At 40.4% G+C, this 22,424-nt stretch overlaps 1 protein-coding gene across 16 annotated transcripts in view; it reads left to right on the plus strand.

The window, feature by feature from the left end:
* Positions 1-22,424, plus strand: part of acsl1a (acyl-CoA synthetase long chain family member 1a) — a 241,795-nt gene that overhangs the window by 176,848 nt on the left and 42,523 nt on the right. For 15 of the 16 annotated variants that reach the window (XM_069939945.1, XM_069939833.1, XM_069939872.1 and 12 more), the window contains 5 exons: positions 778-912; positions 2,680-2,814; positions 7,790-7,885; positions 10,973-11,045; positions 18,515-18,603. In XM_069939945.1, the coding sequence (XP_069796046.1) occupies positions 778-912; positions 2,680-2,814; positions 7,790-7,885; positions 10,973-11,045; positions 18,515-18,603 (528 nt within the window). The remainder of the gene's footprint in view (positions 1-777; positions 913-2,679; positions 2,815-7,789; positions 7,886-10,972; positions 11,046-18,514; positions 18,604-22,424) is intronic. The other variant, XM_069939862.1, reaches the window with a different exon arrangement.

Consider the following 22,424-nt stretch of genomic DNA (forward strand, 5'->3'; position numbering starts at 1 on the left):
TGTTAGCATTTTGCACATTTGTAAATGTTTTCTCCAGATGGAATCACAATTTCCTGCAATGAGAATGATATAAAATATTATTGGTTTAGAAATATACAAGAGTTGGAAGCTGTGACTATTGAGTCCACACTACTGAACAGGAGAAACATTTACTTTTAACTGAAGGTTGTTTTATTTTTTGCAAGAAGCCACAATTTAATGTAACAATATTAAATGTTTGAGTATACTTCCTTGAAGCAGGAACAGGTATTTTTTTTAAATGCAAAGAGCACAGATGTTTAAAGAGACGGAATCTTTTTTTCTCAGGACAAGGGAGTCAAAAACTAAATGGCTGAGGTTTAAGGTAAGAGGGGAGACATTTAAAGGAGACCTGAGGAGTAGGTTTTTCACATGCAAGGTGGTGAATATTTGGAACAAGCTCCCAGAAGAGGTAGTGAAGACGGATACTAATACAACATTCCTAAGGCCCTTGTACAGGAAAGAAATAGAGATCTAAGGCAAGCAAATGGGATTAGTATAGATAGGCATCACAGTTGGGATGGATGAGGTGAGCCATTACTGTGCTGTATGTTTCTATTAATTGATGAGTTCAGGAAATGCACAGAAGATTTAATTTGTCAATGTACTAAGAAAAGAACAGTTCTTTTGGGATTTACTCATTGTCAGTCACCCACCCTTTCAGTAACACAGATTAACCAAATGAATTTTGCATCAATGCAGATGCCTTCTTCATTGTCGATAATTATTTGTGGCTAACTTGTTGGTATTGCTTCACAGGTTGTGGTCCTCTGTCATGGTGGACGAATTGGATTCTTTCAGGGAGACATCAGACTCCTAATGGATGACATCAGAGTTTTGAGACCAACTATTTTTCCAGTTGTTCCCCGCCTTCTTAATAGGATGTATGATAGGGTAAGATTGAACTTCAAACAAATTCAGAAGCTTCACTGAAATATAAACAGAAAATGCGAGCTCCAGTCATCAAGTCCAGCAACAGCATTGGAAAAATAAACAGTCATAATGTTTCAGGCCAAAGATCCTCTGATACTTGACGATAACTCTGCTTCTGTTTTCACAAATGGTGCCCGGCCCATTCAGTACACGTGGTTATTTCTGTTTTTATTTCAGATTTTAGCATCTGCAGTTTTGTTTTCCATTTTGATGCTTTACTCTTTCTGATCATTTTTTTTTAAGTCATACCACTTTGGTAAGGATCTTTTATTTCTGGGTGTTTTGATAGGCATCAAATCATGAGATGATAGTTGGTAGAATCAGGAAAATCCCTCTAAAGGCCTGATTTAACTTGAACTGAATATCAGCACCTCTACTTCGTTGAAGCCTTGATTATTATGTAAAGCAGCTCAGTAAAAAGCCACCTCTGCTCAGTCTGATGGGACGATGGAATTCCAAAATTTATTTCATGGAGATTTAAATGCATAAATGGGTTATTCTATCCAAACTATTCTGAATGAAGTTACTAACAGTAATTATGAGGCGTAGGCCTAATTCCATTTTAACTATTCTCAGACTCATTATTTTCTTATGATGTCTGTTTTGGTTCTAGTTTACTGTTTCATTATGTTTGAGAAGCCCAAGCAAGTTTAAGTTGATGGAAATTGGGGGAAGGGGGTATTCTTACTAGAAGGAGTTGTACCTTTCACAAAAGAAAGTGTCCAAAGAATGGCTTTTGTTTATCAACCATTTTTCCATCAGACCCTTGTTAAATCCAGAAAGATGTGTCATATGCAAGTCCAAATATAATGGGATACCCTCTCATTACCAGGAAGAACAGATCCAGTACCAAAAAAGCTCCAAGTCTAACATGTTTTTGGATGGTATCCCAAACACCACTTTAAATGTGTAGATAATGAAAGTTGTTCATTATTTTCTTGTCTAACTTAATTTGCATCTTTCACAAACAGGAGGTCATTTATTTAAGTTCTGGTAGGCCAAATGGACTATACAATTCTATGCCACTCTGAATAGCATGCAACACTCTTACAGTGCCAGCGACCTGGGTTTTAATCTGGCACTGTTTGTGTACATGGGATTCCTCTGGGTGCTCTGGCTTCCTCCCACCCTCCAAACTCTACAGGGTTCGTAGATTAATTGGTGTATTTTGGTAGCACGGGATCATTGGCCAGTTTCCGTGCTGTCTCTCAAAAACTCAGAGCAGGAGTAGACCATCTGGCTGTGGACTTTGCTCTACTTGCTTGCTTTTTCCCAAAACCATCACTATATGAAAATCTAGATGGTCTTTAAAGAGGCAGCTTCCTTGGCAGAGAATTTCACAGATTCACTAAAACTCTAGCCAAAGCAGTTTCTTGATCTCTGTCCTGAAACGTAATTAAACTCTAAGGGAAAATGGATATGTAAAACTAAACAAGAGATGGGATTTAATGAATTATCTTGTGGAGAATGGATGCACTGATTGATTTCTTTCTGTACTGAAAGTAAAGTGATTGTGAAAGCAAATTTGCAAAGTTAAAATTCAAGTCTATGCCAAATATTTTCTGGACAAAACTCCCCATTTGATATTTTTTATTGTTCAAGTTAAAGTTAAGAATGAGATAAATTGAATTAAATAATTCATTCTACTTAATAGAGACTTGGGGAAGAAGTTTATCACAACTTCAGGGACTTTTTAATGAATTTCTTTTACCTGACTTTGACTTCTAGGTCCATAACCAAGCAAGTGGTTTTATAAAAAGAAAGATATTGCAACTTGCTTCCTGGAGAAAAATAAAAGAACTTCAGAAAGGGATAATGCGACGCAACAGCATTTGGGACACATTGGTCTTTCGTAAAGTACAGGCAAGTGTTGGGGGTGCAGGTGATAACTAGAGAAATTAAAGATGCTTAATGAAATGAAGACTTTTTAATATTGCTAATATTATTTTTCTAAATGTTGAATGTGTTAATTAAATTATCTTTTGCATGAGGATTTTATTGCATTTGCTGTATTTTTAACATTGCATTTAATTCAAGCTTTTTAATTGCTTATTTGTCAGGTTTATAGTAAAAAGCTGTGTTTTACATATGATGCAGGCAACCCAACTCATACAGCAGGGCATGCAGTAACAAGCAAATCAATATATCTATAACGGAGGGTCAAAGTAACCTTGAGGAACAACACATCTGGTCATCGTTAAACCCAACAGCATGAATATCACTTTTACCAACCTTAGGTAACCCCTACCTCTATCTGGTTCCACAGTTTCCTTCTCTTCTTTACCTACTCCCATTCTTATTTTTCCTTTCCACTTTCACTACCCCCCCAACCCCCATCGTCTCTCCCACTACCTGTCTCTTCGCCTCTCTATCTTTTATCCAATACCCTTCACCTCATAGCTCCTCCCCAGCTTCTTTCCTCCCTTCATTTTCCTGATAAACTTGACAGAATTCCTTACTCCTTAAAACTCGATAGAGGATGCCAATCTGAAACGATGACTGACTGTTTCTGCCCATGTTTGCTGCCTGACCTGCTGAGTTCCTCCAGCTTCTCATTGTTTGCTCAATATTCTAACATCTGCACCTTGAATTTCTTTATTTATTAGCATCGATTGTGGACGTGAAACATAAGGCCATAAATCTGAGAGCAGGGTGGACATTAACCTCCAGTGCAGTCTAATACAGTTTAAAAGATGTAACAGTTGTTAGTAGTGCAGGGTATCACGAGGGTACAAAAGCATAGTGCAGGGAATAGAGAAAAGTATAGATAAAAACATCTGAAAGGGCAAAATCGTTTGCTCGTGTGAGATCCATTCAAGAGTCTGATGACACTTGCAAAGAAACAGTCCTTGAATCTGGAAGTTTCTGTTGTCAAACACGTACATCTTCTGCCTGACTGAAGTGGGGAAAAGAGAAAAACTGGGAAGGGATGATTCATTTAATATTTCAACAGCTCTCCTGATGCATTAGGAAGTATAGGTGAGTGAATGGAGGGAAGATTTGTTTACACAAGGGCCTGAGCTTTGTTTACCACTCTTGCAGTTTCCTGCAGAGCAATTCTCGTACCATTCAACCAGAAAGGGTACTCTTTAGTGTTTATTTTACTTTATAGCTTTAAAATGACATAGGCATATTAATGTGGGTTTGAAAAATAATTTTGTCCTTTATTTATTTAAGCTTCACAATACAGTTCCTGTCATCTAAGTGAAGGCTGAGAAAGGAAAAGCTAAAAAAAATCTGGAACAATAGTTGAAAATTATTTATTTTGTTGAAGGTCTTGGCCTCACTTCGTTGTATACAGTGTGTACTTGAGACAAGCCATCAAATATTTAAATATATTCTGATCTTTTAAACTGTATTAGACTGCACTGGAGGTTAATGTCCACCCTGCTCTCAGATTTATGGCCTTATGTTTCACGTCCACAATCGATGCTAATAAATAAAGAAATTCAAGGTGCAGATGTTAGAATATTGAGCAAACAATGAGAAGCTGGAGGAACTCAGCAGGTCAGGCAGCAAACATGGGCAGAAACAGTCAGTCATCATTTCAGATTGGCATCCTCTATCGAGTTTTAAGGAGTAAGGAATTCTGTCAAGTTTATCAGGAAAATGAAGGGAGGAAAGAAGCTGGGGAGGAGCTATGTGGTGAAGGGTATTGGATAAAAGATAGAGAGGCGAAGAGACAGGTAGTGGGAGAGACGATGGGGGTTGGGGGGGTAGTGAAAGTGGAAAGGAAAAATAAGAATGGGAGTAGGTAAAGAAGAGAAGGAAACTGTGGAACCAGATAGAGGTAGGGGTTACCTAAGGTTGGTAAAAGTGATATTCATGCTGTTGGGTTTAACGATGACGAGATGTGTTGTTCCTCAAGGTTACTTTGACCTCACCCTCACAAAGGATGAGGCCGAGGACAGACATATCAGTATGAGAATGGAGAAGAGAATTGGAATAGTTAGCTATTGGGAGTTCCTGTTTATATCCACAGATCACAGATGACCCAATCTGCATTTAGTCTTGTATTAATAGTTTCACTTCTATTGGGTGGTATGAATTTTAACTGTAATTTGGTAAATTTTTGAAATGTGAGAGTTACTGCATGAGAAGACATTGAACAGATTGGGGCTGTTGTTTTTCAGGCTTCAGAAAACTGGGAAGTGATCTCAATAAAACAGGATTTTGAAAGTGTTGAGCTGGTCCTCTGGTTGAAGTTTCTAGAAGCAGCGCATAGTTACATGAAAAGTGAGTCAGTTAGTAAGATGTGAAATGAGGAGAAACATCTTCATTTCGGAGTTGAGGAAAGAAATTGTCAGACTTTTGCATTGAAGCGGTAGTTTGAGATTTACGGCCTTGTTCTCTTGGAATGTAAGGTACATCAGGCTTGAAGGTCTACATTGGGGTACTCATAATTGTGCATATCAATGGTTCTCAATCTTTTTTCACCTAGAGACCACCTTAAGAATTACTTTACTTATAGTGGACCACCTATAACAAACCCACCAGAGAAGAAAGGGTTCTGGAGCAGGGAAGCTCAAGACCCTTACTAGATTACTGATGGGTTTGGTAGGGAATTTTTGCTTTTTTTTTGCCATCAATTTTATTACAGTAAGCTTCCTGTTATCCGGAATTTAAGCAACCAGCAAAAAATTCACTGAAAAATAACTATAAAATCAGAACGTTTAAAATTGGCGCCCCCAAGCAATCACGCAGCGCACAATCTTAAGCAACTGCAAAATTCGCTTATCCGGCATCTGCCAATCCCCATAGTTGCAGGAGGGGTTTTACTGTACCTCTTTTTACATTTTTACTATTTCGGTCATGCTCGTCTCTGCTGTGTCTATTAAAAAACCTATAGATCACAGGTTATGAAATGCTGGTACATGTGGTGTTTTAATTTGAATTAAATGGTTTATTGTCATGTACACCAAGTTACAGTAATAAACTTTGTTTTGTATGCTATCCAGGCAAGTTACCCTATACCAGAGTACAGTGGGGTATGCAAGATAAAACAAAAGTGCAGGGGGTAGTGTTACAGTCAGTCAAAAATGTAGTGTTTAATAGTGTGAGTTGGACAAAGTACAAGATATAGAGAAAAGATAGGTTGAATAGTATGGGGGAATCATCCTTTCAAGGTCTATTCAAGATGGACTAATAGAAGGAGAAATATATAAAGTAAAACACACAAGTAAATGGATGCTAGATCTTGGATGCACATATTGTAAGCAGAGTTTTCTCATCATTTTGTGCTACTGTGGAATTTAATAGAATTCTTTCCAATCTACCATTATAAATAGAAAGGATGTGATGTTGTTGGAGAGGGTGCAGAGGAGATTTACTAGATGATTCCTGGAATCCAGGGGCTGGCGTATGAGGAATGTTTGGCAGCTCTTGGATTGTATTCATTAGGAGTATAGAAGAGTATAGAAGGATGGGTCACGTCTCCAGAATGGAGGACCATCGCCTTCCCAAGATCGTGTTATATGGCGAGCTCTCCACTGGCCACCGTGACAGAGGTGCACCAAAGAAAAGGTACAAGGACTGCCTAAAGAAATCTCTTAGTGCCTGCCACATTGACCACCGCCAGTGGGCTGATAACGCCTCAAACCGTGCATCTTGGCGCCTCACAGTTTGGCGGGCAGCAACCTCCTTTGAAGAAGACCGCAGAGCCCACCTCACTGACAAAAGGCAAAGGAGGAAAAACCCAACACCCAACCCCAACCAACCAATTTTCCCTTGCAACCGCTGCAATCGTGTCTGCCTGTCCCGCATCGGACTTGTCAGCCACAAACGAGCCTGCAGCTGACGTGGACTTTTTACCCCCTCCATAAATCTTCGTCCGCGAAGCCAAGCCAAAGAGAAGAATGAGAGGGGATCTCATAGAGACATTTTGAATATTGAAAGGTTTTGACAGAGTGTAGGTAGATGAGATGTTTCCCTTGGTGGGTGAATCAAGGACAAGGGGGTCACAGTCTTAAAATTAGAAGTTATCCATTTAAAACAGATGAGGAAGAACTTCTTTAGTCAGACGGTCGTGAATCTGTTGAACTCACTGCCACGTACAGCGGTGGAAGCTAGATCATTGGACGAATTTAAACAGGAAATTGTTAAGTATCTAATTAATAAAGGTATCAAGGGCACACTCGATGGCCCCAGTGGCCTACCTCTGTTCCTTTATCTGGTGATCTTGTAAGTATCATATTAACCAAAATGTTGTTGAATGGAGCATGTACATAGTATCTATCATGGTTGAAGTTATCTCATGTGTTTTGCTTTGTGATATGGAAAATGCTGGACATAATTGCTCACATTTGAATCCCATTAATTTTTCTTTTAAATTTAAGTTTAGAAATATGGTTCTGTAACAGGCCAATTTGGTACTTTGGGTCCGTCCCACCCAATTTATACCCCATTAACCTACATCCCAGTACGTTTTTGAAAAGTGGGAGGAAACCGGAGTCCCCAGAGAAAACCCATGCATACATGGAATGTACAAACTCTTTACAGACAGTGTGGGATTCGAATCCAGGTCCAGTCCTGATTGCTGGCACTGTAAAGGCATTGCACTAACCACTACGCCATTCATGCCACCCTAATATGTGTCATGTTATTTGAGGGATACATGCCAACCAGTGCATACACACCTTGCTTAAACTAAGACCATGGGATCTTGGACACCATTGGAAGGAACAGACAGGCCTTGAGATTAACGTCTTAGCTGACATGCAGCTTTCTCTCAGTATCTCACTGGTTTGACAGCTAAGATTTGTCTGCTAATGTATCTGGCATAGGACTTGAACTCACAATGTCTTTAACTTCACTAGTCCTCAATCCATTTTGTTTACAGGCTAGTCTTGGTGGACAGGTAAAATTGATGGTAACTGGAGCTGCTCCTGTGTCCAAGCCAGTGCTTACCTTTATCAGGGCAGCTGTAGGGTGTCAGGTAAGTGACACTTTCTTGTGTCTTTACCCAATTAATTTTTACTAATTCGTATTAATTTTTACTAATTCTTCTTGTATATGAGAAGAACAAGTGTGAATTACAGAAGAAAGGACTTAGATTTTGCAGTGCATTGGTCAGTACCATGTGAAGTTGACTTCCATTCAGCTCTCTTTCCAAATCTATTCCACTTCTCTTTTCAGTTAATAGTCTTTTAAACACCTACTAAAGCTGCTAATTTTTTGTTACCTAGCTTGGTTCCTCATTCTTGACAGATTGTTCTTTGATTTTTCTACTTGCATGTATGGATTTCTTGGATCAATGTAGACATCACAGCCCTGAAATTATGTTGCTTCACTCAAATTTTCCTCTGAGATAATATCAGTGTCCTACTGCAGGTGCTCCAAAGAAGTAGATACTCATCCTCTTTGAATTTATGGACATTTCCTCACTGGCTTTCTTCTCCTATATCTACGTAATCACCTGGGGATTCTCAGATTTCCATTTTTTTTCCAATCATTTTCATGATCCTGTCCATAACATTGGACCCGCACAGGACCCATCATGGTTGCCCTTTTTCACACGTTGAATCAATTGTCTCTTGGAAGTTAAACTCCATATTTTTGGCTCAGTTACTAAAAGGATTTTTAAACAAAATGCAGACTTGGAGGTTATGCTCAACACAGTGCAAAACTCGATTTAATTGGAGAGGTGTATCAATACATGTAATTACAGTGCTTCACTAACATCCATACCTAGGCCTGATGATAATTATCAACAAAAACCAGAAAGTCTATGTGTAATAATAGCGTTGGACCATCGCCTTCCCAAGATCGTGTTATATGGCGAGCTCTCCACTGGCCACCGTGACAGAGGTGCACCAAAGAAGAGGTACAAGGACTGCCTAAAGAAATCTCTTGGTGCCTGCCACATTGACCACCGCCAGTGGGCTGATATCGCCTTAAACCGTGCATCTTGGCACCTCACAGTTCGGCGGGCAGCAACCTCCTTTGAAGAAGACCGCAGAGCCCACCTCACTGACAAAAGACAAAGGAGGAAAAATCCAACACCCAACCCCAACCAACCAATTTTCCCCTGCAACCGCTGCAACCGTGTCTACCTGTCCCGCATCGGACTTGTCAGCCACAAACGAGCCTGCAGCTGACGTGGACATTTACCCCTCCATAAATCTTCTTCTGCGAAGCCAAGCCAAAGAAAGAATATTGAGATTGTTTTTGGAACCAGCTCAGTAAAATAGTAATTCCTAAATAGCATATCTGGAACTGATAGTACTTATCATAATGTCCTATTACATCATCTATAGCTGGTGAAATTTCTGTAATTTGCTATTTACTTTACCTGAATCTCACTCTTATGTTCATGGGGAGACTTCTGAGCAGAGTCAGGCCCCAGTGACATAATGATTAGTTTCCTGTTTGGAATTAGATTTTCCAAAGGAAGCAACTCGTCTGCTGATCAGATCTGCAAATGAATTTTTTTAAAAAGACCAGTCAGCAAATCAATTACAACATTGCAGCCACTTGAGTTGATGCCAACGGTCCTTGTATTCTTTGTCCATTGCTCAGGTTCAGTTCCACTGAACTGGGCTTTTCATCACTGTTACTAATATACAATCAATGAATGTAAAACTGATCATCCATCTGGTATTTATTGGATATTTTGTGAGCCAGTTAAAATGGTGCATGAGTGACTGTGACTCTGCGGTAATATTTGACAAAAGAGTTACTGCATGCTTTAGATATTTTTTAAATGTTAAATGTGGAACATTATAGCACAGTGCAGGCTCTTAAGCCCACGATTTTTAATTTAGACATACAGAGTGGTAACAGGCCATTTTGGCCCATGAGACTATGCCGGCCAATTTACACCCCATTAACCTACACCCCCAGTACATTTTGAATGGTGGGAGGAAACTGGAGTCCCAGAGAAAACCCACGCATACACGGGGAGAATGTACAAATTCCTTCCTCACCTCGAACCCTGGTCCTGTCCTGATCACTGGCTGCCTTTTTCAAAGAATGTGACTGAAAGTAAAGTAAAATGCTTTAAGGTTTACATATTCATGCAAGTGAAGTTTGTTCAGTGTAAGTACAGTAACATATTTTTGTCTTTTAAGCTATTTATTCTTAATGGAGGTGCATTGGTTAGGCATTGTAAGAGTGAGTCTCAAACAACCAGAAAAGTTGCATATCCAGCATCTACTAATCCCCAGAGGTTTTACTGTATTGAGGAGGAGAATAAACTCATCTTTAAACTAGTCTGGCATTGGCTTAGGATCCAAGCTGGAGAGAAGGGACTGTGGAAAGGTTAGGGATAGGCAGCATAGCAAAGGTCATATGCTGAAGCAGAAGATGATGAAGGACCAGAGACGAGGTGAGACAGGTGAACTTTGTGTCCATTTTAATGCAAGGAGCCTGAAGGGGAAAGTGGACAAATTGAGGGCATGGATAGGTATGCAACAATGGGATATTGTAGCCATAATGGAGGCGTGGTGGAAAGATGAATGTTACCGAGGTTCCAGGGTACCATAGTTAGCGGTGTAATAGGGACAGTGGCCACCCATCACCAGGAGCTGGAGGATCAAATATAGCAGAGAGATTGTGTTGTGCTAACCTATGTAAACCTACTCCACAGCAACCTAATTATTTTTTGCCAACTTACGCTCATAACCCTCTGTCTTTTGGATGCTCCTATTGTGTGAGCCTCCACCACCCCTCCTGCCAATGCATTCCAGGCACTCCACTCTCTGCATAAATATTTTTGCCTCTGACGTCTAAACCTTCCTTCTTAAACATTTTTATTTTTTTTAAATTTTACTTTTTAATAATTAAAAAGTTAAAAATAAATTAAACATATGTGCTCTGGTATTTGCTATTGTTGCCCCAGGGAAAAGATGTTGGGTGCCACCCTATTGAAACCCTTCATAATCTTGTTTCCCTCTGTTTTCACCTCTCATTCTTCTTTGCCCCAAAGAGAAAAGCCCGAGTTCGGTCAACCTTGGTTGCAAAATGTTGAATAACAGTGTTTTCATTTGTTTCATCAATAAGCTGTAGACCTTTATCATTCCAGTTTTACGAGGGATACGGACAAACAGAGTGCACAGCGGGCTGTTCAATGACCATTCCTGGAGATTGGTCAGCAGGTAAGGCTATTTTCCCTCCTAGATGTTGATTTTCAAAGCTTTGGTTTATTATAAAGAACTTGAAAACTAAAATAGACTTTGTCAACTCAATACCTGAGCATCTCCTTCTGCTCAAACCAATTAGGAGTCATGGTCTTAACATGAGAGATTGACTGTACAGCAATGAGATGAGAATATTGGTCTTCAACCAGTCAGTAGTAAACGTTTTGGAATTTTGGAGCTCTGGAGATTCAGCTGTTAAATAGTTCCAAGATGGAGATTGGAAAATTGCCAGAGAGATGTGGAGGTAGTGCAGAAAATTGTTGCAAAAGTGGAAGAAAATCAGTAATTGAATGGCACAACAAACATGATAGGCTGAAAGGCCTATTTGTGTTTTGAATTCTCAAGGCCTTTTCAATGAAACAGCCTGAAGTCACACAAGATTTTGTGTTTGGAGGAAATCAGCTTTGCCGTTGTTGATTTCCAGGTAGTAATCTTTAATACATTGAACTTGTCAACAAATACTTCTGCTGAGAGATACTGGTACTCCTAACATTTGTACAGGATATGTACCATGGATTTGAAATAGTTTGGTACAAGAGATCTCAGATGGTTAGGTTGTTCAACCAAATAATTAAGCAAAATGTATTGCTTTTTTAAATGATCCAAATTTTATTCTGTAAATATTGTAAACAAAAATATTTTGTGATTGTTCCACTTTTATCATATCATGAGTTTAAACTGAGGATTTCACTGTTGTCAGATTATTGTCTGTAAAACACAGGAGTGTTATAGATCAAATTTCTCTTTTGTTAATTTAGTTGAAGTGTACTGTATAAAAGTTCTTTGTACTATATGATCTGACTTTTTTTTTCACTTGGAACACTGAAACCTTGACTTCTCAGTATTGCTTTCTACAGTTCATGCCAGCTTGGTATTTTTAGCTTTGTCTTATTAGGGACAAGTTGATAATTTGCAAGTTTTCTGACAAATAATATAGTGTAGCGGCCAGGTAGCAGGATGAGTGGGCGCACAGTGCAGTATCACGAACTGTCGCTGGCGTGGTACTCACCTAATGGACTGCACACGAGAGATACTGAGTGCCGAGGAATGGCACATTGATCTGCTAAGTCTCCTGTCGGAAGGCACAGGCGACTCACTAGGCTTGATCTGCTAAGTCTCCTGCCGGAAGGCACAGGCGACTCACTAGGCTTGATCTGCTAAGTCTCCTGCCGGAAGGCACAGGCGACTCACTAGGCTTGATCTGCTAAGTCTCCTGCCGGAAGGCACAGGCCACTCACTAGGCTTGATCTGCTAAGTCTCCTGCCGGAAGGCACAGGCCACTCACTAGGCTTGATCTGCTAAGTCTCCTGCCGGAAGGCACAGGCGACTCACTAGGCTTGATCTGCTAAATCTCTTGCTGGAAGGCGCAGGCGACTCAATAGGCTTGATTTGCTAAGTCTCCTGCCGGAAGGCACAGGCGACTCACTAGGCTTGATCTGCTAAGTCTCCTGCCGGAAGGCACAGGCCACTCACTAGGCTTGATCTGCTAAGTCTCCTGCCGGAAGGCGCAGGCGACTCACTAGGCTTGATCTGCTAAGTCTCCTGCCGGAAGGCGCAGGCGACTCACTAGGCTTGATCTGCTAAGTCTCCTGCCGGAAGGCGCAGGCGACTCACTAGGCTTGATCTGCTAAGTCTCCTGCCGGAAGGCGCAGGCGACTCACTAGGCTTGATCTGCTAAGTCTCCTGCCGGAAGGCGCAGGCGACTCACTAGGCTTAATTTAAAAGTAATAGCCGTTACAATTGGTGACCCCAACTGCAAGATTCAGCCAAAACCTGAGTCAACAGTCGTAATGGATGCAGCTACAGCAGAAGCGGTAGCTGCCTCCACGGCGGTAGTTAATGCATTTGTATTTCGCTTGCCTCCTTTCTGGACCCATCAACCTCATTCAGATTGAAACCCAGTTTCGTCTTCGGGGCATAACGGCGGAGGACATGAAGTTCTGGCATGTTGTAGGTGCGTTGGACGCACCGCATCTCGAGTAAGCAAATTAATTGCCAATTCCCCCGTGGAGAATCAGTACACCAGGTTCCGCCAGTTTTTCCTGGATACACTGGAATTGACGACATGAGCGCGGCATGCGGCTTTTGAATATGGAAGGCTTGGGTGACAGGAATCGATTGGACCTAATAAATGAAATGCATGCATTGGCGGATAGTCATTCTTAATGCCTGCTCTTTGAAACCCTATTCCTATCAAAGCTCCCAGCTGGTGTCACCATACCAATCCCTAACATGGATTTCCGCCGTCCCCATGAGATATCACAGAAGACTGACAGGCTCTATTGTACTCCTACACAAGAGTTTGCTCAAATACAGCCTGTTTTGGCAGCAGACACATCTCCTGGTTCCTTCGAGCCTCCTGTATCTGCAGTTCAATCAAAGAAGGAGGAAGGTGCTGAGACCGCACCTGGAGTACTGTGTCCAGTTCTGGTCTCCATATTTGAGGAAGGATATACTGGCTTTGGAGACGGTCCAGACGAGGTTTACTAGGTTGATCCCTGGGATGAAGGGGTTGACTTATGATGAAAGATTAAATCGTCTAGGATTGTATTCGCTCGAGTTCAGAAGAATGAGAGGAGATCTTATAGAAATTTATAGGATTATGAAGGGTATGGATAGGATAGATGTAAGAAGGTTTTTTGAGCTGGCCGGGGAAACTAAAACGAGAGGACACAGTCTCAAGATTTGGGGGAGTAGATTTAGGACAGAGATGAGGAAAAATAGTTTTTCCCAGAGAGTAGTGAATGTTTGGAATTCTCTAACCAGGTAAGTGGTTGAGGCTGCTTCATTAAACATATTTAAAATTCGGTTAGATAAATTTTTACATGATAGAGGAATTAGGGGATATGGGGAGAAGGCAGGTAGGTGGAGTTAGGTCATAAATTAGATCAGCCATGATCTTAATGAATGGCGGAGCAGGCTCGATGGGCCATTTTTAGCCTACTCCTGTTCCTACTTCCTATGTTCCTATGACATGTGTCGAGAGTGGTGTTTTTACCAACGCCGTTGGGGAAAAATGCCCCTAAATGTGTCCAGCCATGTACCCATTACAGGAGAAATTAAAGACCTCAGCAACTTGCGCAAATACCGGCCTATTGTATCTTCAAGACAACGCGGGTAAGTGCAAGTTTCTTGTAGACACACGTGCTGAGGTCACTTTACTCCTACTGAGCTATTTTGAAAGAACACATAAACAACAACAACAACAAATGGAACTACCATTCCCAGCTTTGGCATGTGACGGATCACAATTGGAATAGGAGGGACCACATTCCATTGGAAATGCGTCTTAGCTTCTGTTGCTTAACCCATTTTGGGTGTGGATTTTTATGATCCCATGACTTACTGGTGGACATGAAACAGGAAATTGGTTCATGCCACAACTTTTCAGACATGCCCGCTGGCATGCAGCAAAGGGAGAGTTTCCCAGCTTGGGATGCATATGCTGCACAAGGATGCCTATGCTGCCCTGCTCAACAAATTTCTCCGTATTCTCACTCCTAATTTCAATGCCTCAAAAGCAGCCCATGGTGTGTCTCATTACATAGACTCTTTAGGCCCACCGATTCATGCCAGGGCTCGTCATCTTCCACCTGATAAACTGCTGCAAGCAAAGGCAGAGTTTACGGCAATGGAGGAGTTGGATATCATTCGATGCTTCAACAGTCCTTGGGCATCACCATTACACATGGTACCCAAGAAAACAGGTGGATGGAGACCCTGCGGCGATTGCCGTAGGTTTAATGATGTTGCTACACCCGACAGGTACCCAATTCCTCATATGCAGGATTTTGCTGCCCATCTACACCCATTGCCACATTTTTTCCAAGGTTGATCTGGTCAAGGGATATCATCAGATATCTATCCATAAGAATGGCATTCCTAAAACAGCAATATTACCCCTTTTGTGCTTTTTCAATTTCTTAGAATGCTGTTTGGATTGAAAAATGCTGCTCAAACCTTCCAGTGGCTAATGGATGCTTTAAGCAGGGATTTGAAGTTTGCATACATTTACTTGGATGACATCCTTGTAGCCAGTCAAACTGAGCAAGATCACCACCTGCATTTGCACCGCATTTACCAATAGCTAGAGGAATTCGGTCTTGCCATCAACCCTGGCAAATGTCAGTTTGGCAGATCCACCATCGACTTCCTAGGACACAAGATCACAGCCGATGGTATATTTCCCTTATCCGTCAAGGTAGACCCAGTTCGTGCTTTTTCCAACCTACCACAGTTAAGGGACTGCAGAAGTATTTGGGCATGATAAACTGTTATCACCAGTTTATTCCTGCAGCTGTTGACATTCTTCGACTTCTGTTTCAGATTGTCTCCACCAACCACAAGGACGTTACATGGACATCAAAGGCAGAGGTTGCATTTATGACTGTCAACGAAGCATTGGCCAAAACCGCAAAGCTTGCCCACCCTAACCCTGAGGCTACCTTGAGGGTTAGCACTGATGCCTTGAGTATGGCCATGGGTGTAGTTCTTGAGCAGTGGCCATTATCAATCCCTCGCTTTCTTCAGCTGACGTTCAAGGCCAGTGGAAGTGAAATATAGTACGTTTGATCACGAGCTGTTGGCATTGTATCTAGCCACGCGGCACTTCCGATATATTTTGGAAGGTCGCCATTTCACTGTGTTTACAGATCATAAGCCACACATTTTTGCCTTCAGCAAAATAACGGATCCATGGACGGCAAGACAGCAGCGTCACTTATCCTACGTTTCAGAGTTCACGACGGCCGTGTGCCATGTTTCAGGAAAATACAATCTTGTCACAGATATACTGACCAGACCAACTTTATATCATATTCAGGGTGGAATCAATATTTCTGAATTGGCCAGTGCACAGGCCATAGAGCCTAATGTTCAGGCACACAGTACAGCCATTACTAACCTGGATGTACAACAGGTGGCACCACAACAGGGAAACCCAACCCTTATTTGTGATGTGTCTTTGGGCTATCCGAGATTATTGATTCCGGCATCATGGAGGCGACGCCTTTATGACCAGATACATGGCTTGACTCATCCGTCCATCAGAACATCAGTCAAGCTCATGTCAAATAAATACATATGGCAAGGACTAAGAAAAGACATTGCTTAATGGGCACGGACATGCACCTCCTGCCAGACGGCCAAAATTCAGCAGCCCACCAAGGCACCTCTTCAGCCTTTTCCAGCGGTACGCAGGAGGTTTGAACACGTGCATGTGGACCTGGTCGGACCATTGCCAGTATCTCAAAACATGAGATACATTCTAACAGTGGTGGACTATTCCACATGCTGGCCAGAGGCCATCCCGTTGCCATCCAGAGACACTGAAACGTGTGCTAGGACATTCATCGTCAATTGGATCACTAGATTTGGTGTCCCGACGCACATAACTTCAGACCGCAGAGCACAATTCACCTCCGCATATGGTCTGCCTCTGGACGCTTTTGTGACACACACCTGCACCACGCCACGGCACACCATTCACAGTCCAACGGCCTTGTGGAGCGTTTCCACCAGCAACTAAAGTCCGCACTTAAGGCCCAACTCACCAGTCCCAATTGGGTTGATGAGTTGCCATGGGTTCTACTGGAAGTTTGCATACCCCCGAAGGAGGATTTCTCTCCATTATCTTTAGAGGTGGTTTATGGTACAGTCCTTACCATAAAGTCCCAGGGGACATTCATTTCACAACCAACTCTGACCTGGACGTCCTTCAGCAGCTTTGACGTGGTATCACTAGCAGCAAACCTGTTCCTACCCACTGGCATGGAACCCCTAAACAACATGTGCCACCACAGCTCCTGAACACTGATTTTGTTTTTGTACACAGACAGGTCCCAGGAGCACCATTACAATGACCATATGAGGGCCCTTTCCGCGTGATTAAGAGGGACGGGGTTGTATTTACTTTGGAGATTGGGGGGCATTTGCAGCTCTTTAGTGTAGACAGACTCAAGCCTACTCACGTGGATCCCACTGCACACATTCAATGCCCCCAGATTAGACAGCGTGGGGGTCCACCTAAGGCACTCGCAACTGGTGTTTTAGTTTCCAGCGACAATTCTTGCGGGGTGATGTCGTGTCCGGGTAGCGGGCCGAGCAGGTGCACAGCGCGGTATCGCGAACTGTCGTAGGCATGGTCCTCACCTAATGGACCGCACGCAAGAGATACTGAGTGCCAAGGAATGGTACGTTGACCTGCAGAGTCTCCTGCCAGAAGGCGTGGGAGACTCACAAGACTTGATTTAAACTTGCCAGTCCCATGGCTCGGCAGCAAACTCATAGTGACGTCTCACCTTGTCCCGTGGAGCCTGGGACGTGTGATATATAAAACAAGCTTGTAACCTCTGAATAAATCAGTCTTGAGTTGACTAATCTGGCGTGTGTGTCTGTATTACTTTGGTAGCTCTACTGTAGTAGCCGCTACAATAGCTTTTTTAAAAACTGAGATAAAAGCCACTCTTTTGTCACGAATTGAATTCTCTAATGTATGTGTAAAGATCTGGGTATGAATTGTCTGAATGTAATAAGAGAGAGAGAGAACTATTTCTAGTCTTTATCTGAAAGATTTAGAACAACCAGTTAATCATACAGAAGTGATGACCAGCTTCTAAATTCAAACATGTTCCCTTTGAGCAGCATTTTATAACCTGCTGCTTTCTTCTGTATCTCTTTTTGAAAGGACCATCCAAAGTAACTTGCTAACCAGTAGGAATTTTATAGCATCAACACAGAAAAACACACCAAAGTATATTTGCATACTACTTTCCCTTCCTTTAGAAATCCCACTAACTCAGAATACCCTAATTCTTTTTGAAAATAATCTTCAAGTCATCTTTTTTTATTTTTATTTTCGAACTGTATTGTGTAATTTGCTCATATCAATATTCCTGAGCTTGTTAACATGAAGATTGGCACTGCTAGTCGAGTTGATGCTTCACCACTCCAGTGAGCCCGGTTCACTTCTGACCTCACGAGTTCTGCACTGAGAGTTCAAATCCTACCAAGGAGGCTGGAGAGTTTAAATTCAAGTAACTAAATAGAATCTGGAATTAAACCTAGTTGTGTTAACCAAGACCAGAACTATCTGGATCACTGAACCCTGTCATATGTGATCCACTTGTGACTCCAGACACACCCACTAGGTTGATTTCTTTACTGCCTCTTCAGATTTGGAGCAATTAGCATTCAATGATAAATTTTGTTCACCCTCCTGCCCTACATTTGTCTACAAATGTCTACATTTGTCAAATTAATGAAGAAATATTATACAATTAAAACTAAAATGCCTGGTGTTAGTAAACAGAATTTACATTTTCCACAGATGTAACTTTCTCTTGACAAATTAAAGATAGATTCCTAGTTATGGACAGTATTCTGTTCAGGTCAACTCTTTCAAAGCTGCATCTCTGTTTCATCTGCAGGGCATGTTGGAGCTCCTATGCCTTGCAACCTGATTAAGCTTGTTGATGTAGAAGAAATGAACTATTTTGCTGCAGAAGGGGAAGGCGAGGTAAGTAGAAATTGTTTTTGGCACAAGTGTCAGCATGTAATAAAGATTTTATTTTCAGTCTACCTATTGGACTAATAATGTGGCTAACAAGAACAGCATTGATCTTTGAAACTGAGAACTTAAAACTTCAAGATAATATATCTGGACTTTGAAAATGTTCTGCAAGGAGGAGAAAAATGCAAGGTTAGCAGCCAAATTTATCTTTGGTTGCATTGTTATAAGAGAGTAATAGAATGTTTTAAAAGGTGAGTTTTTGTACTGATCATAATAAAATCATTTGTGTATGTATGCCAACACACAATACGGTAACTTGTATAAGTTAGTTGTATACTTGTATAAATTTATAAGCTGCCGTCAAAAGAAAAAAACTCCAAAAGATTTATTACTAGTAGATATATATAAAATTGCAAGAAACTATGCGGAATAAAGATCTATTTAAATCTAAATTGAGATGGGAAAGAGATTTAAATGTACAAATTCAAGAAGTATGGTCAAAATAATGTTATGAAAATGTAACCAACACAATTAATGTCAGATATCAAGTGATACAATTTAATTTTTTACATAATTTATACTATAATCCACATAAATTACACGGACTTAATTCAAATTGCTCTGATCAATGTTTTAGATGTAATAAAGAGGTAGGAACATTTTTACACATAGTATGGCAATGTGGAAAAAGTAGAAGAATTTTGGGAAGATACAAGTATTTTGTTAGGACCAAGTTATAAGATGCAAGTTTTGAAAAACCCAAAAATATTTTTGTTAGGGGATATTTATGATTTGAAGTTAGATATTTATCATAGGAGATTTTAAGTGTAGCAGTAGCAAAGAAAAGTAAAGCCGTAATGTGTAAACGAGATAAAAATGTGGGGTTGAATAGATGGCAAACAGAATTACAAAATTGTATACCATTAGAGAAAATAACGTATAATTTACAGAATCAACCAGAAAAATGTTATAAGATTTGAAAACCTTTTATTTTATTGGTAAGAGTTCATCTACAGAAATAAAAAAAAGAAATAAACAAATAAAAATAAAAAATATATTTTTTTTTAAATTCCAAGGATTAAACAACAATTAAAATCTCCTCCTACCATAATTTATCACAAGCTTGACTTAAATTAAGAAAAGAATCCACCATAAATTGTTCATCATCAATATTTGGAGCATAAACATTCATTAAAGTCCAACATTCAGAAAAAATTGTACATTTAACAATCAAGTCTACCAGCTGCTTCAAAAGCTGACTCCAGTTTAAAAGGTAACTTCTTGTTCATCAAAATATCAACCCTGCCCCCCCCTTGCTTTAGAATTAAAAGAAGATGCTATAACTTAACACAAAAAATCCTCTCAAGTATAAAACACCTCTTCCAAATCTCGATTAACTTGATCATCATCAATATCAATCAATTGCTGAGATTCCATCTCTCGTTTACCATTCTTTTTTGTAAGAACAGCAAGCTACTTAGGAAACATGCCTGTATTTTGACCACGCTTATTATCGGGTAAAGAATTAGCAAAGATAAGAGCTTCAGAATCATCAGAAAAAAATTGAGTCTGATAATCTCCATAAAAAAACTTTAAGTACAGCAGGGTAATGAAAGGCAAATAGCCTTTCTTCCACAGTGCAGCTTTAGCCGAATTAAATTCTTTACGACGTTTAATTACAGCTTGACTCAAATCAGCATAGAAAAATACTCTATTCTATTAACAATCAATGGACCCTGATTATTTCTCGCATTCTACACCTCAAGTCTCAAAATCAATTCTCTATCCTGATAATGCAAACAATGAATCAAAATAGAACGTGGCGCTTGACCAGGAAGTAGCTTCCTTAGCATTGCTTAATGAGCCCTGTCCAACTCCAGACCATTCGGAAAATGCATTATTCCCAAAACCTCAGGAATCCACTTTTATAAAAACTGAACTGGGTCTGGACCTTCAAAATCTTCCGCAAGACCAACTATCCAAAGAGAATGTAATTGTTCCTCCGACTTTGGTTCTCAAGCATCAATCTTCTTCAACAAGCCAGTCTTCTGAATTTCCCAACCCAGTAAATGAATCCTCCATCTGTCCCATCTTCTCTTTGCATTGGATGTGTGAAGAGCTGGTCATAAGGGAGCTATGAGGGATGTCTGAATGCACAAAAAGCCTGAGTTTGTGTAGATCTAGAGCAAAAGTAGGGAATTCTAAGATAAATATTTTAAGCAAGGTTTCAGGGACAGAGGTGATGGGGCATCTATGTTTTGGATCAACTGGAATTCACAGGGAGCAGAGGATGGGCTACCAACCTGGAGGATAGAAATTTTGAAAGTGCCAAAGGCTCAGATGAGTGCTTTTGCTTTTGACGGATATTGGAATGATAAGTTCAATGATAAGAAAAGGTGCCACCTCAGGTTATGATCCACACATGATTAAATAGGGAAACAAACTGAGTCGCGTATTTAACTCTGGAGTGGAGAAGTGATCAACATTAAAGCCTGGGTTGGACCATTTCAGCAATTTTGCAGGATGGAAATCTAATTGAAAAGATGAAAGAATGATTGAATTTTGAGTCTTAAATGACAATTACAAATGGAAATAGAGTCTTTTGTTCTATTTATTTTTAACTTTCAGCTGTGAAGGAAAAGCTGTTATTGGGACTGGTGCCCATTTCCAAGTAGCTTCATAAGAATTTTGCAGGTGAATTTAGCATGGTAATGGGATTAACAGGTTGGATTTTTCAAAGAGCTCACTTAACTGTAAAGTACTGATTGTAAAAGTGAACTCCATAAAAATAGAAAATGCTGGAAGTTATCATGAAGTCACTTGGCATTCATGGAGAGAGTTAAGGAATTACTGGTTTGGGTATGTGACCAAATATTAACCAAATTTTTTTCTTCCCCATAAAGGATGAGATAGCCACCAATGTTGTACCTGTAATGTGAGTTAAATTTTCAGAGCTAGAAGTTAGACTCTTCCTTGCAGTCATCAAACTCAACCAAAAGTACTTAGGATCCAGTATTTTTTTTAAAATGGGACAAGAGCATAGCCCTGATTATATCCAAGGATTAAACTTGAAAAGAACAGTATTGTCTCTGCTAATAAAGAGTCAGCTGATTTTGGAAAGAAACGCTGACCGATGTAATTTTGAATGGGGTACCTGAAATGGTAATAGGATTTTCCATTTTTTTCAGATTGTAGGGAGTGTGTACAGTGTTTGTGTTAATTGAATGCCAACTGCTACTGTGTAAAGATCTGTCCATCAGTTGATCAGTTAAGAACATGGAACATGATAGTACAGGCCCTTCGGCCTATGACGTTGTGCTGACTTAACTGAACCTATGCAACAATTGAAGCTTTCCTTAAATCACAACCATAACCACCTATTTTCCTTGCATCCATGTGCCTGTCTGAGTCATTTAAATGTCCCTGTTGTAGCAGCCTCACCCACCACCTGGCAATGCAGTCCTTTATGAAGCCAGCCTGTTTGTAGTATTTGCTACTGTTACGAGCCCAGAGGAGTCCAAAAACCAGAAGCAACATAAATTCACCAAGACAATGGTTACTTAATCAAAAATGTTTTTAATTTTCATCACACGTAATAATAAGATCAATATTTAACTTATTACTATCAACTTAACCCCCTTCTAATTCTAAGCGCACGTGTGTTCAGCAAAGTTCTTTGTTTCACTGTCCAATCATTCACTTTTCATTTTTCCAAGTTCATCTGTATCAGGTAATTTTCATATTGTGCACAGAATTTAACATTTATGATCTTTACCAGGCTCTGGTGCTTTAACTTAAATTGTTACCACAAAGGAAGGTCTTTGTTG

The sequence above is a fragment of the Narcine bancroftii genome, chromosome 1 (genome assembly GCF_036971445.1).
Source record: "Narcine bancroftii isolate sNarBan1 chromosome 1, sNarBan1.hap1, whole genome shotgun sequence".
NCBI lineage: Eukaryota > Metazoa > Chordata > Chondrichthyes > Torpediniformes > Narcinidae > Narcine > Narcine bancroftii.